General features: G+C 41.1%; 1 protein-coding gene across 3 annotated transcripts in view; it reads left to right on the forward strand.

The window, feature by feature from the left end:
* Positions 1-18,247, forward strand: part of PITPNA (phosphatidylinositol transfer protein alpha) — a 44,701-nt gene that overhangs the window by 10,032 nt on the left and 16,422 nt on the right. For all 3 annotated transcript variants that reach the window (XM_024194385.1, XM_024194387.1, XM_024194386.2), the window contains 5 exons: positions 5,588-5,733; positions 9,425-9,516; positions 14,995-15,002; positions 16,343-16,417; positions 16,835-16,918. In XM_024194385.1, coding sequence (XP_024050153.1) covers positions 5,588-5,733; positions 9,425-9,516; positions 14,995-15,002; positions 16,343-16,417; positions 16,835-16,918 — 405 coding nt within the window. The remainder of the gene's footprint in view (positions 1-5,587; positions 5,734-9,424; positions 9,517-14,994; positions 15,003-16,342; positions 16,418-16,834; positions 16,919-18,247) is intronic.

Consider the following 18,247-nt stretch of genomic DNA (forward strand, 5'->3'; position numbering starts at 1 on the left):
GAAAAGAGTTAATTATGCAATATACCTTGAATCAGCAATGATGGCAGGAGATACGATTCTGTAGGTATCCAAAACATGTAAATATCCAGATGGAAGGGGAGTCATTTAGGAGCATCCAAGGGGCTATAACTAGGAGCAAAGGAATTTAATCAATGAAAGGAAAATGTAGTCTGAATGAATGTGAGGAAACCCTTCCTGACAGTGAGGTGACTCCAGCCCTGGAATTGTCGAGGAGGAGCCAGATCATCCCAAAGTAGATGGACCAAAGCACTAGAACATGCTCTCTGACCCTTGCCCCCAGGAGACTGGACTGGATGGAACCTAACAGGCTCCTGCTTCTCTAAATTCTCTGATACTGGGATTCAGCTTCATCAGGGTAAAGTGAATCTGTTGTTGGTGTTTTATTCTTCCCCTTGCTGATTTATTCAGTGCTATGAATGTTTAGAAATGTAGGTTGTGTATGTGCAGAAAGTAGAGGCCCCAGGCAATGTAAGGACTTGTATCTTTTGGGCACTCTTTGTGTCTGAGAAGGTTGTCCTCTGAGCCTGAGGATGCCCTGCAGTCAATTCTTGAGTGAACTTATTGATTTGGAGTGAAGGAATCCAGAATTCCGAAGAGTTCAGTTATAAATCTGTTTAGAAGTTTGTAATGTGAGGAGCAGAAGGGGTGTAACTGCTAGGAAGTCTCAGACGATATCAAGTTGGTGAGTCTTTGGATTGCCCAGTTAAATGTTGGTTTGGGATAAACCTCCACTATCCTATCCCCCCTTTACAATGAGTGGTGGCATTCTGACACAATTGGCAGGAACTGTTTCCTGTAATCTAGCCCATCTGATAAGGCATGGGATCTGGACCCATGTTGTGCTTGTTGCTTACAAGAACTTGATGATGTTCAAAGCCACAGAAAAGTGAACATGATTACCATGCCTCTCAAAATCCCAGGTGAAGGAATGCATACTGTGTTTCATGCCTGACAAGGTCGGTGGACTACTCACTCCCAATCCTGGGGGAGAAGACGCTGGGTGGGCTGTTTGATGCTCTTAGGGTTCAGTTTTCAGGCTGCAGGAAGTAGGGTATATTAACTACTACACCTTTATTGCTATTGTAGATTCACTCTTATGCACAAAGCTCTCACTATACACACATGATACTGTTTATGGGTTTTGTGGTTATGGCAGATTTGAAGCACAAATGGACTAATGAGATGAGAACTTAATTCCAACTTCAGTTTAATAGATGGAAATCTATCCTGGAACACCTGGCAACTGGACACCCAGTTTAACTGCTTCTTGAGGGCCCGGGCCAGTGTATGTGATATGGCAGTAAAAAAGCTGATGTGATGTTGTGGCCTGGACTAGGAAAGAGAGAGTTTCTGTCTATATGGTTCTGATGTGATACGCTTGGGATATTGTGTTCCTCTGGGCACCTCATTATTAGGAAGATCTTGACAAACTGGAGGGAGTTGAGAGAAAACAACAAATGATCAGGGAGGCCAGAGGAATTGTAGCTTCTGAGGAAAGAATAACAGCTGAATACCAAATAACTTGGCCAGGTGAACACTAAGGTGAGAATGTGACAACCTATGAATACTGAAGAGATAGAAGTCCCAATTGTGGTGAAGAATTCAAGGACTATAAGTATGAATAAAGTGCTAGAATTTAGGCTGAATATCAGGAAAAGCTTCCAGATTGTGGCTCTATTGGACCATGAGCCTGCTGAATGTAGACTGGAAAAAAATCTGGATTGTAGGAACAATATTTCATTGTCAGGGAGCGGACAAGCTATCCTATCACATCTTTCTATGAAACCTTCCCTTTGGTTTGGGCACCTCGAACCAGCATCTGTCTAGCTGTTTGAGCTCTTTCCATTTCTGAGATTTGCAATATTGGGTGCACGGACTTGGCCAGCTGTGTGTGGGTGTCTGACCAGCTGCTGCTTTCGAAGCGTTGTTATGGATTAGAGCAGTGTGTGTACAAGTTCTCTACCGCCTCCTTGTTCCTCTCACATGGGAAGGAGCTTGCCAAACACAAAGGATTCTTTTATTTCCGTATTGAGTTCTAAGCTGCTTCTAGGGAACAGCTTTTTCCCCCAAAGGGGCCGCTGTGTTGAATTCCGACCTCGTCCATGAAATTCTGCTAATACAGTGGACTCTGATCTCTGTGTGAGAGGCCTTACAACACAGACCCTGCTGTGGGTTGGCTGTGGAAGTCCAGAGCGAGCTCTCAGGAGTTCCAAAAGCAAGTTTGTGTTTTCGTGTCTACTCTTCCCAGCAGTTCTAGGATTCAGACTTTTGGAGGACATCGCCTGTCTTTCTATTAACATTCCCCAGCAGATCCTGTAGGATCTGCTCTTATTTAACAGACAAATTTATATGGAAGGCCTACCCTTGTATGAATGGGATTAAAGGATCAGGAATATCAGGGTAGACTAAAGGGTGAAGATGCCAGACCAGTGGGCTGATCCTCTTAGGGCCTGAACTTTGACTTGTATACCTAAGGTGGAATGAGTGAGAGACTGTTACTAAAAGGGATTAGTTTGTACCTCCCAGAGACCCACTGCAGAGCCGACAAAGCCATTCTGTCTGCTCCTTTTTCTAGTGCTGGGGTCACTGAGTTGATGACTCTTTCTCTTGCAAAGGAAATACAATATTCTTCTCTGAAATAAACTCCTGTTTCATAACTCCACTGAGTTCTCTGTCGGAGAGAACTGTGTTCTGCTTTTATGGGTCAGCCATAGGAAACCACAAGGAATGCAGTGTGTGAAAAGTCAGGAGATGGAGCATTTTGATATGCGATGAGACTAAGTTTGTTGGTGGCAGTGAGGGAGCTGCCCAGAATTACTTCAGAAGTAAAGTGTTTGCACAACTTAGTGCAACATCTTGTGCATATGCAGCAGTGCTCTGACTGAACTTCCCATTTCACTGAGTGGGGAGAGAAATCATTACAGAAATAAATGTTTTTATTCTAGGACACTTCTATGCAGAGGCCTTCTAAAAAGTCAATGATTCTGCTAAATGTGCTGCTGAAAGGGATTGGGAAATGAGCCTGAACCTGAGCAGATCCACTCTGGTGTGCTCTCTGACTTGTCCCCAGCTACCCAAGGGAAGGAGACCTAGACGTACCCTTGGCACACCATCAGCTTTCTCTTACTGGGAACAGATCTTTGCTGTTACTTTCTAAATTTGTTCTTGTTCTGTTAATACTCGATGGAAAAAGCCTGCAATGCATACGGGCTGCATTTATGTCAGATGCTGTGGTAACAGAACTTAGCAGGTATGGAAAAACTTCCTTTCAAACAGCTGTTGCTGGACCTGGAAGTGAGAGTGCTACACTCTCACTGCTAGTTTGGTTTTGTAGGCTTTTTGATCAGCACCCTGCTTATTTTGTCTGAGGGTATGTATACCCACAGCAGCACAGCTCTGGCGCTGCAGCGCCATGGTGTAGACACTTCTTGCATTGACAGAAGGGATTTTTTCCCCCTCCATGTAGTTAATTTACCTCTGAGAGGCAGTAGCTAAGTCAATAGAAGATACCTTCCGTTGACATAGCTGTGTCTACACCAGGGGTTAAGTTGACCTAACTACAGTGCTCACTCAGGGTGCAAGTAGACTAGGCCTTAGTTTAGGCATACAGAGCGATGACTAATCCCTATTCCTTTTTCTTCAGAATTTAATTTTTCCTTACTTGCTACACAGTGCCCTCTGTCTAGGTGAGGGAAGAGTGGGCAGGGTGGATCCCTCTGTTTCACTGCATTTAGATTTTTTTTTTAATGCGCACATCAGCTATGATGCTAATGTTTTTTGGTCTACCTAGCATTTTGCTGACTACCTTTTGTTCTCTTTCAAATAGGCTCTCTACATTTACTGCCTTGGTCAACCACTCCTTTGCTTCTGATACTTTCACCTCTCTGAACTGTCATTTTCCATCCACGTCTAAAACATCCCCTTTCAGACTAATACTCTAATTTCCTAATCCTCAGACCTCTCCACTGGCTCCCAGATCCACTTCAGGATCAAGTTTGGAAAATCCTTCATGGATTTGCTTCACCTGATCACATCTCTCTCTTGACAAGTCTGATCATTCCCTCTTCTCCATTCCTGTATATAGTCATGCCACTGATGGTGAGAGAGCCTATCCCTTTATGGCTTCTGTCACCCAGAACATCCTCCCTCTTATGACTCCATCGTATTTAACCTCTGTTCTATTTCCCCATCCTTCTGAATTTCCTTTTGCTATTCTTTTTAAAGCATTTGGGAGACACTTTATATGAAAGAAGCTGTACAGTGTAAAGTAGTGTTGAATTTAGTTGCCAGTACTGATGGAAAAAGAGGGCTAAGGCTATCAAACTTTGAGTGTCTGCAAGAGGCTCAAAGATCTGGGCAGGAATGTTACTGGATCTTTAAGGCTCTGTGTCCTACATGATAGTGTAATGCCAAAGGCCAGGAGAAGGGTGTTGTGCAGAAAGAGCCTGCCTATAGAAGGTGTAATAAGGAATGGGCCGGTGTAATAAGGACTAGGCCCATGTAATTGGGGCAAATTCAACCATTTTGAACTATAACCCTCTAGCCAAAAGATGATGGTACGAGTGGTGGGGAAGAGAACAAGGGCAATATGAATCATATGGTCATTTGGGAAGCTAAAACTTGTTCAATTACAACTTTTAAACATGAGTGAGGCTTTCTTTGAAATGAGTTTTGGGAAAGGGCTTAGGTGGGCTGAAGGAGAAAATGTGGGTGGGAGTAAACTGAGCCGAGGAAGGGAGGAGCTAGGTTGTGGAGGACCTGGAAGGTGAGAGCAGGGAGCTTGGATTGGGTTCAGGAGGCAAATAGAGATTCAGTGAAGAGATTTTAAGGGTGGTCTGAAAATGGCTATGATGCTGGCAGGAGAGAAGGTTTTTACAGCAGAGGTTTGGATACATTGGGAGGAGTGAGATGGGTGTCAGGAATGCCAGAGATATAGAGACTGCAATAGTGAAGCCACCCACAGATGGCTGTCTTTAATTGGTAAACACATAATGAAAATTCCTTTTTAGGATGCCTTGGGATCCTTCACAACAAAGTGCTGTATACATGTCAGAGCCTGTTGGGAACTAGTGGAGTGTGTGTTATACATGTCACCTGAACAGCAGACACATCTTATCTGGTTTTATACACAGTGAATAGAAATGAGTGGGTTTGACTACTGCAGAGCTGTTGTCTTCCTGACATTTTCTAAATGGCAGCCAAACACCCATTCATCTCCCACTTCTGGTTTTCTCTGTAAATTTCTCCACATATTGGGTTTCTTAGAGTTTGAGGCAGAGGTTGGAGGATAACATCACTGTTGTATGCATTCTCCTTCTTGTACACTTGAGAGCTATCTGTTAAGTTCCTAAGGGAAGTCATGAGTGAAATTATGCTTAGATGGAAATGGATATAAAAGTGTGGTACCCATTCTCCAAATGCTTATATTTTGGTTGATACCTGACATGGTTGTATGTTAGGAGTGGGACACATCTCATTTATTTTTGTCCCCAGCTTCTTGCAGTTTAATTATGTTGACACCATCTAAATTATGACTATTGCAATAATGTGTCTTTAACTCCTTCAGTATCAAGTGGGACAGCTGTATTCTGTGGCAGAAGCCAGTAAAAATGAAACTGGTGGAGGTGAAGGAGTGGAGGTTCTGATGAATGAACCCTACGAGAGAGATGGAGAACGTGGTCAGTACACACACAAGATCTACCACTTACAGAGGTATGTGGGATGGAGAAATGGCCTATTTCCAGCTGTGAGCGGGATCAAAGAGTAAGGGGAACTGTATAAATAGGATACAATTTAGGAAACTGCTACACAGATTAGAGATCATGCAAGTTTTCATAGATTCACAACAACTGGAAACAGAATCATCCTACCTGCCCCTGCTAGGGCTTGCTGTTGCAGTCAGAGAGAAGAACCTAGGAACTGCTTCCTAGACTAGAACAGTTACTAGTGGGACTAAAACTCGCCCACCATCACAAGAGAAGTTCAGAGCTATCACTGGGCCTTGGGCTCTTGAGCAGGGGAGTAACACCAGAGGGAGAAAAAGAAAACAGGCAGTCATGTAGCATGAGTCAGGGGAGAGGAGGACTCGGTGATGGAGCAACATATCCCAGGGTATCAGCATGAGATTGACAAACACTTGCAGAGGACCAAGGTGGTGGAAAGGAACAGAAGAGATGGGGCTAGAGGTGTCACTCTCAGGGCTGCAGTCCTGACCAGTGAGGAGTTGACACTTTCCTGGTGTGGTTCTCTTGTCAGAATGCTTCCAGACTGCATACAAGCATGCAGTATCGTGAGTGTGTGCTATGCAGCCCTGGTTCACCGCTCTGACCCTAGCAGCCTGCACTCCTTGGTTACTTCTTGCAGAGGTGACCCCAACACACTCCCAGTCCCAAATTTTCCCAAAACCTTGTGCTCTGCTATGATCAGCTGTCCCCAGGAGCATTCAGAGATATATTAACGTTTGTTTGCTCCTTTAAAGAGATGAAAAAACATTACAGCTTACTAATTTAACTGGGGATAAATACATCCTTCCCTTCAAGCACAGCATGGAGTTGGTTTAGTGTAAAAATAAAACAAGTTGTATCAACAAGCGGACCGTAGGTTAAATGATACCAAGTACTGTAGAAGAAATAAAGTTAGCATTACAAACAAACAAAAGTAGAAATAAGCTTTCTAATGGCCAAGACCTAACTTAACAAGTTACAGTCTTTGTTCAAGGTCCTTACCAATTTTCAATTCCTTCAACGCCTTTGGTTGAAGGACCCATCTTTCTCAGCTTGCTACAGCTGTGGTCTCGGTGTCTGTCCAGAGATGGATGCCAAGATGGCTTCTCCTAAATACTTATAGCTTCCTAAACTTACTGTTTTGTCCCCAGACTCAGGATGACCCCATGTTATTCTTCCCTTCCTGTGGACTTCCGATCCCTTTGCTGATTTGTATGGAAATGGGGCATCCATTGTTTTTGGTCACACCTTGCATAGTTTAATTGGAGACAGGTAGACAACTACATTCCTTTCTGTCTGGGAGGGAACCTCTTAAGAATTCATATTTCCTCGTATCGTGTTAATACATACATTTCACAATAATATAAATCACCAGTGTGTCATTAGCTTTGAGAAAAGACCTACTTGATTTCTTTTTTTTTTATATAGTAATATTGTTTACAATCAGTTGATTCAATTACTTATTTGAGGTTCAGACCTCCTGTCTTTGTAGCCCAGATAAAATTTCTCTTGCCTACTGAGGTGTAGATGCTATGCTGTCTTCTCCCCTGCTTGATAGCTTTGTTCACCTTATATGTAGATAGAATCATAAAATTGTAGGACTGGAAGGGACCTTGAGAGGTCATCTAGTCCAGTTCCCTGCACGCATGGCAGGATAATTATTATCCCTGACAGGTGTTTGTCTAACTTGCTCTTAAAAGTTTCCTATGTGCTTAACCACTCTGACAGGAATTTTTCCCTAATGTCCAACCTAAACTGCCCTTTCTGCAATTTGAGGCCATTGCTTCTTGTCCTATCCTCAGAGGTTAAGGAGAATAATTTTTCTCCTCTTCCTTGTAATAAGCTTTTATGTACTTGAAAACTATTCTCATGTCCCCAGTCTTCTCTTGTCCAGACTAAACAAACCTAATTTTTTCAATCTTCCCTCATTTTTGTTGTTCTTCTCTGGACTTTCTCCAGTTTGTCCACATCTTTCTTGAAATGTGGCGCCCAGAAGTGGACACAATACTCCAGTTGAGGCCTAATCAGTGTGGGGTGAAGAAGTACTTCTCGTGTCTTGCTTACAACACTCCTGCTAATACATCCCAGAATGACATTTTCTTTTTTTGCAACCGTTACACTGTTGACTCATTTAGCTTGTGATCCCATCACCCCCAGATCTTTCCGCAGTATTCCTTCCCAGGCAGTCATTTCCCGTTTTGTATGTGTGCAACTGATTGTTCCTTCCTAAGTGGAGTACTTTGCATTTGTCCTTATTGAATTTCATCCTATTTTCTTCAGACCATTTCTTCAGTTTGTCCAGATCATTTTGAATTTTAATCCTATCCTCCAAAGCACTTGCAACCCCTCCCAACTTGGTATTGTCCGCAGACTTTAGAAGTATACTCTCTAGATAGACCTTCACTGTCTCTGCCTGATGACCAGGGTGGACAGACAGACAAATACACACATCTTTGTCTAGGGCATACTGGGCTTATGCATTGCTTGCCAAACATATTTTAAGAATATAATTCTAGCACATATTCATAGCTTTTTGTACACACCATGTGCATACCTCACACAAGAATATTAATAAGTGAGTTATTAATTTTCCAGTGATATCTTACATGTCACCTTTTTCATTTCCAGATTATGACAACTGTGTATTAGGTGTTAGTGAGTATGTCTGGCCTGAGAGAGTAGTGAACCACAAATGGGCCTCTGTGTCACATGCGGATAGGAAGAGGGCTTTGAAATTAAATTACATAATGCTGTATTTCTGTTCTTTTCAAAACAGGCAAAACAGTGATAAAACACTTTACTAGCCTTAGTTTTCCATATAAGCAATGGCTGTTTGTCACTGGGATCTTTCCTTATAGAAAATGAGATTGTGACTGAGATGATGTGAGGAGAGGCGTCCACAGGACTCTTTATTAGGATGTGGTCCATACTGTGTGAAAGTTTGAGACTCTCAGGTGTAAAATCTTTTCCTGCAGCAGCCTGTAGATCCTGCTGTGGCCAAAGTGTGGTGGACAAACTCAGACATTTTCTGCACCCTGGTAGGTTGGGGTGTGGAATAGCTGAGTGTGGAATAGATGGAAATCACAGCCATTAGTTGAATAATAATAGTAAGTAGCACCGGTTGTGCTGAGGAGCCGTGGACATTAGAGCAGACTAATAGTTGGGAAAGATGGTAAGAGCTAAGTGGTTTTGACAGTTAATTTTCAGGTTATAATATCAGAGCTCATCTCAAGTTGTACAGTCCAGGTGTTGCTAACGGACTCTTCCCATCATAAACATGGCTGCTGTCTTGGGAAATCCAGAACCCATAGTGGTTTTGATCATTAATTATAACCCTGTTATCCAGCATTGTGGTGGTGAAGCTTGGGTAGAAAAATGTTTCCAAGTTGTCAGCCTGCATTCAACATCAGGTGTGCCCTTGCTCCCCTGTACAAGGCAGGGAAGGGTTGGCACCTAGCCCATATGCATTTATCCAGTGTCTGAGCATCCTACTAACAGAACAATGAACAATCCTAGTGACGATAATTGTGAAAACGGAAACACATGCAGGGCATGGGGATCTGTTTTTCAGGGTGGGTGCCTTGCATGTCTGAAGCAGTGTCTGAGTCACGGTCAATTGACTATGGATATAAAAACTCTTTATCTTGCTTCTCCTCCCTCCCCCCCCCTCCAAACTGCAGCAAAGTGCCGTCATTTGTGAGAATGCTGGCCCCAGAGGGAGCCCTGAACATACACGAGAAAGCATGGAATGCCTACCCCTACTGCAGGACTGGTGAGTACTGGGGAAGTTCTGTACCATGGGGATGATTTTTTTTTTAAAACACAAAGAGGGGCCGTTAGTTTGATTTGGCTGCTGCCTGCAGTCTGTAGTCCATAACCCCGTCCTGTGGTTTGGGAAAATGAGAATTTAGAGCTAAGGGGGTGTTAAAAGAAATGTCCCTACCTTACAGTGGCAGTGCAGAGTTCCTGCTAATAAACAGGTTTCAGAGTAGCAGCCGTGTTAGTCTGTATCCGCAAAAAGACCAGGAGTACTTGTGGCACCTTAGAGACTAACAAATTTATTAGAGCATAAGCTTTCGTGGGCTACAACCCACTTCTTCGGATGCATATAGAGTGAAACATTGAGGAGATATATATACACACATACAGAGAGCATGAACAAGGGGGAGTTGTTAATAAATTTGTTACTCTTATATGCATCCGAAGAAGTGGGTTGTAGCCCACGAAAGCTTATGCTCTAATAAATTTGTTAGTCTACATCACTTCAAAAGTTTTTTTTCTCTTACTTAATTGGCCTCTCAGAGTTGGTAAGACAACTCCCACCTGTTCATGCTCTCTGTATGTGTGTATATATATCTCCTCAATGTTTCACTCTATATGCATCCGAAGAAGTGGGTTGTAGCCCACGAAAGCTTATGCTCTAATAAATTTGTTAGTCTCTAAGGTGCCACAAGTACTCCTGTTCTTTTTGCTAATAAACAGGGAATCCTAAATAGCCTGGGGATTGGTTAGGGGCAGGGTGTGAGAAGGGGCAGAAGTAAGAAACGGATGTGATCCTAATACTGCAGGTTTGGAGAAATAGACTTGGTAGTGGGAGAACCACAGTATGACTAGAACTGTGAGAGGTCATTCAAGTGGCTTGGCAGCAAATGCATGACAGAGAAATGTATGTACTCTAGTGCAATGGAAGTACTTTGGAGCAGACATTTGAAGGAGATGGTGTAAGAGGAGCTGGGGAGGACCTGGCTATCTTTTGCTTAGTGCAGTTTGAAGAGAACAGTATCATCATTGGCCCAATGATCCCTCCAATAGTAAGGATAGATCAAAGGTGGTGAAGCTGGAACTGAAAGTACAACTAGATACTGGTGTATTGCCACTAGAGCAGCATGTTTTATGGGTCTCCTTGCAAAAGCAATAGTGTGCAACTTTTAATACAAAATCTCAGCTAGCAAATGCAGAGTTAATCTACTACTGAACTTCGGGATGGTGCCCTGGAATCTGCTTGAGGTGGATCATGAAGATGACACAATCCCTTTTTACTCTTATGGGATAGAATATTTAAAATCCGTGTGGAAAAAGTATTGCTGCAACATTATGGTTGAGAACTTCAATGGACAAATCATCTATTCTTCATTTATTGTTCCCACAGTAACTTGATCTCCTTGTGTTTATGTAATATTTGAGGTTACTCTATGCTATTAAATTTATCCTTTGGCAGAGGTACAGTTGCTATGGGAACCAATATTTACAATTTCCTGACCTTTGCACTTTAAATTTTTAGCTGCAGCATTTCATTAATGGCTTTTTCTGCATTAAATTTCCTTGTTTTATAAATGAGGGTTAGAACAAAAGGGATAGAGAAAGGAAAAAACAAAACATTAAAGAAATCTAATTTCAATATGTGATAAACTGCATGTATTGATGTTGTGTTTGCAAGGCTACATTCAAACTAGGGCTGTCAAGCGATTTAAAAAAAATTAATCACGATTAGTTGTACTGTTAAATAATAGAATATCATTTATTTAAATATTTTTGGTTGTTTTCTACATTTTCAAAGATACTGAGTTCAATTACAACACAGAATACAAAATGTTCAGTGCTCACTTTATATTTTTGATTACAAGTATTTGCACTATAAAAAAAATAGTATTTTTCAATTCACCTAATACAAGTATTGTAGTGCAATCTCTTTATCATGAAAGTTGAACTTAAAAATGTAGAATTATGTACAAAAAATACTGCACTCAAAAACAAAACAATGTAAAATTTTAGAGCCTGCAAGTCCACTCAGTCCTACCTCTTGTTCAGCCAATCGCTCAGACAAACAAGTTTGTTTACATTTGCAGGAGATAATGCTGCCCGTTTCTTGTTTACAGTGTCACCTGAAAGTGAGAACAAGTGTTCTCATGGCACAGTTGCAGCTGGCATCGCAAGATATTTACGTGCCACAAGATTCATAAGTCCCTTCGTGCTTCAACCACTATTCCAGGGGACATGCGTCCATGCTGATGAAGGGTTCTGCTCGATAACAATCCAAAGCAGTGCGGACCGACGCATTTTCATTTTCATTATCTGAGTCAGATGCCACCAGCAGAAGGTTGATTTTCTTTTTTGGTGGTTCGGGTTCTGTAGTTTCCACATCGGAGTGTTGCTCTTTTAAGACTTCTGAAAGCATGCTCCATACTTCGTCCCTCTCAGATTTTGCAAGGCACTTCAGATTCTTAAACTTTTGGTCGAGTGCTGTAGCTATCTTTAGAAATCTCACATTGGTACCTTCTTTGTGTTTTGTGAAATCTGCGGTGAAAGTGTCCTTAAAATGAACAACATGTGCTGGGTCATCATCCAAGACTGCTATAACATGAAATATATGGCAGAATGCGGGTGAAACAGAGCAGGGGACATATAATTCTCCCCCCAAGAGTTCGGTCACAAATTTAATTAACGCATTATTTTTTTAATGAGCATTGTCAGCATGGAAGCATGTCCTCTGGAACGGTGGCTGAAGCATGAAGGGGCATACGAATGTTTAGCATTTTTGGCATGTAGGTACCTTGCAATGCTGGCTACAAAAGTGCCATGCAAATGCCTGTTCTCACTTTCTGGTGACATTGTAAATAAGAAGAGGGCAGTATTATCTCCTGTAAAGGTCAGCAAACTTGTTTGTCTTAGTGACTGGCTGAACAAAAGTAGGACTGAGTGGACTTGTAGGCTCTGAAGTTTTACATTGTTTTGTTTTTAAGTGCAGTCACATAACAAAAAAAAAAATCTACATTTGTAAGTTGCACTTTAAGGGCGGACAGATTGCACTACAGTACTTGTATGAGGTGAATTGAAAAATACTATTTCTTTATAGTTTTTACTGTGCAAATATTTGTAATCAAATAATATATGCATTGATTTCAATTACAACAAAATACAATATGTATGAAAATGTAGAAAAACATCCAAAATAGTTAATAAATTTCAATTGGTATTCTACTATTTAGTGTGGTTAAAACTGCGATTAATTGTGATTAATTTTTTTGAGTTAATTGCATGAGTTAACTGGGTTTAATCGACAGCCCTAATTCAAACATATAGAGCTTTGGATATATAGAGACACTCGTGTGCAGGGTATGGAGCTTTATACTTGTTGACATTATTTCACATACTTGAGAACACCAAAATACATGAAGTGAGTATTGAAATGGTCACAAATTAAAGAAAACATACTTCACGTGTCTGTTTCATTGGACATTCAAATCCAGTGGTCATCTGTCATAGTGGTAATGCAGAAGCATCCAGTCAGCTTTTTCAAGCTTAACAAAGCCTCATTGGTGTGTAATTGTGGTGTAGACCTGCTCACTGGCTGGCCCGTGTCAGTTGACACCCTTCCCTATTTGCAGGGACCCAGAGCCTGGGCTTCAGCCCAAATCTGAACATTCTCACTGCAGTTAAACAGCCCCATAGCCCAAGTCAGCTGACATGGGCCAGCTGCAAGTGTTTAACTGCGGTGTAGACATACTGAGGCTTCCCTGGCTGGTACTAGATACTATGGTGATTGGGCCACTTTCTACATTCATACATGTAGGAAGCAAATTTAAAAGGACACTATCATGTTAAAAATATTTTTTCTAAAAAGTCTTAACTGTGTTACTAATAAAAATTTGAGACACTCAAAACAATCTTATCTAAAACTTATTTTTCACATTTTATGCTGTTTACTTTTTTGCCTTTCACTCAGCTGGGACAATGAATGGGGATTTCACTTTCTGGTTCCGTACTAACAGTGCTGAAGTATTTGTGTTGCAAACATTGCAAGGAATGTCTAAATCCAAACAGCTGTTTCGTTTACTGTTTTAAATCATGGAAACATTTCTATTAGATTTTCCCCAGACCTGCTCAGAGATTTAAAATAGTCCAAGTCCTTGCAGAGCAGAGGAGTATGGTAGGATAAAGAAGGATGGTCTTGTGAATAAGACACTGGACTGGGATTTGAGACCTGGGTGCAATTCTCAGCCCTGCCATAGACTTACTCTGTGTGCCTCTTTCCCTAGCTGTACAGTGGGGATAATATTTCCCTCACAAGAGTGTTGTGGCATTAAATGTGTTGATGTGAGGTGTTCGGGGACTATGGTAACGAATGCCATCAAAAATCTTTTAAATAAATACATGCAATTTATTACGTAGATGTCACCACTTGATCTCTGTGTGTGTGAGCAGATATAACACATATGCAGTTATAATAATTGTAAATGTCTGTATATGTTAAATATGGAAACTTACTGGTTAGACCAGTATGCCTACTATAATAGTATCCAGGTTTGTGTAGTAGACACTCCTCAAACCTCTTATGTCCTTATTGTCCCTTTTTAAAACAAAAAAAAAAGTATTGGTTTGACTAAATGTTCTCCTTAGTGTAGACCTTGTGAATCACATTTTAGTGTCCAATTTTACAGCCTTGTGACTCTCAGTGGAAATCATTATTTTTATAATCGAAATACTGACAGACCCTGAGGGCACAAGATAGAATAGTCTATGGCTGTTACAAGATCTTTAGTTGATTTTTCTCTGATGAATAATTGAGCTTTGCTATCCAAGGAGTCTGATTACCACAAGCAGGAGAGATGCAGAAGGCAAAGATTCCAGTTACCACATGCAGGAGTAATGAGGTCTGCATTGGCTTAAAATCTAGCATTCGTTCAGTTGCAGAACTGGAGAGAGGCTTATCTGCAAGGTGAAGAATGATTGGTAAAATGCAGTCAGCTGATCAAACTTATTCCATTTTCTCATCTAACTGGATGAAATCCAGGCGCAAACAGTGGCAGCACATAATTAGTAGTGTTCTGGGTTTCACCATGTGTGAGAATTTATAGAAGGTTTCGAGTTGGGTGGAGCAAGTTTACTTTTGACAGACTAGACACTGACAGGAAAACTGGATGTCTTCCTTCAATGAAACTGGCAGCTGCCTAGGAGCACTCTCCAGAATTCATAGAATTATAGAATATCACGGTTGGAAGGGACCTCAGGAGGTCATCTAGTCCAACCACCTGCTCAAAGCAGGACCAATCCCCAGACAGATTTTTGCCCCAGATCCCTAAATGGCCCCCTCAAGGATTGAACTCCCAACCCTGGGTTTAGCAGACTAATGCTCAAACCACTTTGTCCCCTTGTTGCTGATATTGGGTGGAAGTGGTTTGCAACTGTTAACTTTTCTTTCTCATTAATGTAATGTATCTCTTTCTTTTCATGTGTTGGTTTCTTGGAGCAGTTATTACAGTAAGTATTGCTTTTATCAGTGATCTGTTGTGCTTGGAAGTGTGTGTAAATCTGTCTGGTACGAGGCACTGTGTATATGTATAGGGAAGTCTCTGACCTGAGCTAGTGGAGTTGCTACTTTCTCAGTTAGCTGATTACATGGATGAGGAACTGAGTCTCAACATCTCCTCACAAACTGATATATTAAATGACACAGATGATTCTTTATTTACTGCAGTGGCATTTGACTTTCCATCTTTCAAAACAAACCATAGAGCAAGTCTATCCAGTCCTGCTGCCTTTGGGCAACATGATTCCATGAGTAACCTGCCCTCTGAATCCCTTAACTCCTTTTATATACCAAGTGCTTCACTAGTCTTTACTCACCCCACCCCACCCACCAAGGATATATAGTGGCTCCTCTTTTCCTATCATATCAGTCATTGCTTGAAACTGACGTCTCTTGCTCATTAGTGAGGAGAAATTCAAGTAGCTGTGGTGAAAGCTCTGCACGCTGGACTGTCTGGTTTCAGTGCTTACCTGCAGACTAAGGTGCATGTTTCCAAGGACAGTTTGAATCCAGTTCTGGATCCACATTTTGTCTTTGAAAAGCCAACTTCTGCCCTATTTCTTCCACATCTATCATCTAGTCCAGGGGCCGGCAACCTTTCAGAAGTGGTGTGCCGAGTCTTCATTTATTCACTCTAATTTATGGTTTCGCGTGCCAGTAATACATTTTAAACTTTTTAGAAGGTCTCTTTCTATAAGTCTATAATATATAACTAAACTATTGTTGTATGTAAAGTAAATAAGGTTTCAAAATGTTTAAGAAGCTTCATTTAAAATTAAATTAAAATGCAGAGCCCCCCAGACCGGTGGCCAGGACCTGGGCAGTGTGAGTGCCACTGAAAATCAGCTTGTGTGCCGCCTTCGGCACAGGTGCCATAGGTTGCCTACCCCTGATCTAGTCAAAGCTGTACTTGGCAGTGTCTGGTTTACTTCTGTTAAACAGGCTTCCTCCCTTGAGTCTTCATTCCTTTCTTTAAAAAGATAAAACACCCTGTAAATGAAATAGATAGCAAGCTCCAATGCTCTGGGTATCAGACTTAAGTGTCTTGTATGGACAATTTATGCTTTGACCTAATCTTGTACCTGGCCACCAGTGATTGGGTGCTTTCAGAAATGTATATACAAATAGAAATCTGAAATCCCATTTTCACTGCATTCTAACCTTGGTCCCAGGTCTGATAACTTTGATAACTTAAGTTTGATAACTTTGATGCTATAATCAGTCAATCAGCAATAAGATCATGTTAGTCTCTTGGATCCCAACAGGTAACCAAAATTTTTCTTTATGGCAGAATGAGTACATGAAAGATGACTTTCTGATCAAAATCGAAACCTGGCACAAACCAGACCTTGGAATGCAGGAGAATGTAAGTGCTTTCACTGAGGAACTTTGTGGCATTAAATGGCTAGATCTGTTGCTTGTCCTGTTTTTGAATTCAGTGTTCTTTTCACATTCCTGGGATTAACATACCTCATGTCAGGCTAGCAAGGAGACTATGCCCCTTATGATTAGATTCCCTTTTGCTTGCTCTGGGTGGGAATGGATGCTTATTAAAACTGTACTCTTGTGCAGAAATTTGTTGGGGTTTGCATCTTCTCTTCTGAATTACTCTTTTCTTTAGTTGATTTTATGTTTCAGCATTAACTGATGAAGCCCTCAAATCTGACTACCCTGGTAGTGGGTGCTTGGTGCTCAGATCTTTCTCTGTTCTCCATTCTAATTTGGAGTGGGAATGATGTGTAGATGGTTTGAATTACAAATCTGGCTCCCACTTCTACTGCAGGTTCATAAACTAGAGCCAGACGTATGGAAGAATGTAGAAGCAGTTTATATAGACATTGCAGATCGGAACCAAGTACTCTCCAAGGTATGCTGGTGGATAAAGTATTTCATGTGATGGCATTACTATTACAAAAGGAAGATTCATGCAAACCTCATTTCTGAAAATTAGCATGACCCTGCAGATAATCAGACAAGGAGTGAGGTGGGAAGGAGAGACTTTTTTTTAATGGGGGCGTGACCATGGTCGCTGGAGGGACTATACTGAGAATGCTTGATCAGGGCAAACTGCAAAGCATAGGGCAGATGATCCCCAAAACTGGTGGTTTATTCTATAATTAGATTTCACCAAGCCAGTAACCAAGCAGCTTCTGTAACACCTTAATGGTTACCAAGAAGCTAAAACACAGTTCCCTTTAACCAATTCAGCCTTTGGCTCCCATCCAGACAGCCTAGTCTGATATATAGTGAGGGTTACTTAAAACCTTATTTACCATATGTAAAGTTCTACCAATCCTGTGCGATCGGACACATTACCTACCAGGTCAATGAATATTTCAGATCTTACCCAAATGCATGCTTAAAGCCAATCCTTATTAACTAAATCTAAGATTTAGTTAAAAAGAAAAGAAAGAGAGTTACTGTGGTTAAAAGATCATTGTATATACAGATATGAATAAGGTTCTTATGTCAGTTTCATAGCAGATGGTGAGGCTGCTGATTTGTAAAACTCCTTTTAGAATCCGTTCAATAGGTTATAGCTCAATAGGCAGTCCGTGTGCATAGTTTTGTTCAAATTCTTCCATGAGAATTGCAGTGCTAATCCAGAAGAGACCTGGAGACCTCGGTCTTGTGATTTAAGCTTACTTTCCCTGACAAAGTTTTAAGCAAATCTGAGATAGTAAGGATCAGGCCCGAAAGTTGCTTTATAGCTGAAGTTCAGCTGATAAGCCTCTTGGCAGCAAATAATCACAGCAGGCATTCTGTGGATCAAGAATAAGTAATGTACATTGTTGCTTTGAAGTAAATCTCTATTTCCTAAGCACACATGGATAACTAGTTGTATTCATTAGCATAAGGCAATTAACTGTTCAAACAGTTCATAGGTAGCTTACTACAAACGTCAAAGAGAAATAAAGACCATGATATTATTACACCACAAGTTCTATCTACGTGTCAGTATCCCCTTTTGATCTCTGAATCAATAGAATATAGTAATGAAATATCATAGACAGGAACAGAAGTTTAGCATTTATAAGCTAATTAGATCACATTGTTAAACTTCTAACAAGATATATTTCAGAGTAGCAGCCGTGTTAGTCTGTATCCGCAAAAAGAACAGGAGTACTTGTGGCACCTTAGAGACTAACAAATTTATTAGAGCATAAGCTTTCGTGGGCTACAACCCACTTGTTGT

The sequence above is a fragment of the Terrapene carolina genome, unplaced genomic scaffold, assembly GCF_002925995.2.
Source record: "Terrapene carolina triunguis isolate 2854851 unplaced genomic scaffold, T_m_triunguis-2.0 Scaffold231, whole genome shotgun sequence".
NCBI classification, from domain to species: Eukaryota; Metazoa; Chordata; order Testudines; family Emydidae; genus Terrapene; species Terrapene triunguis.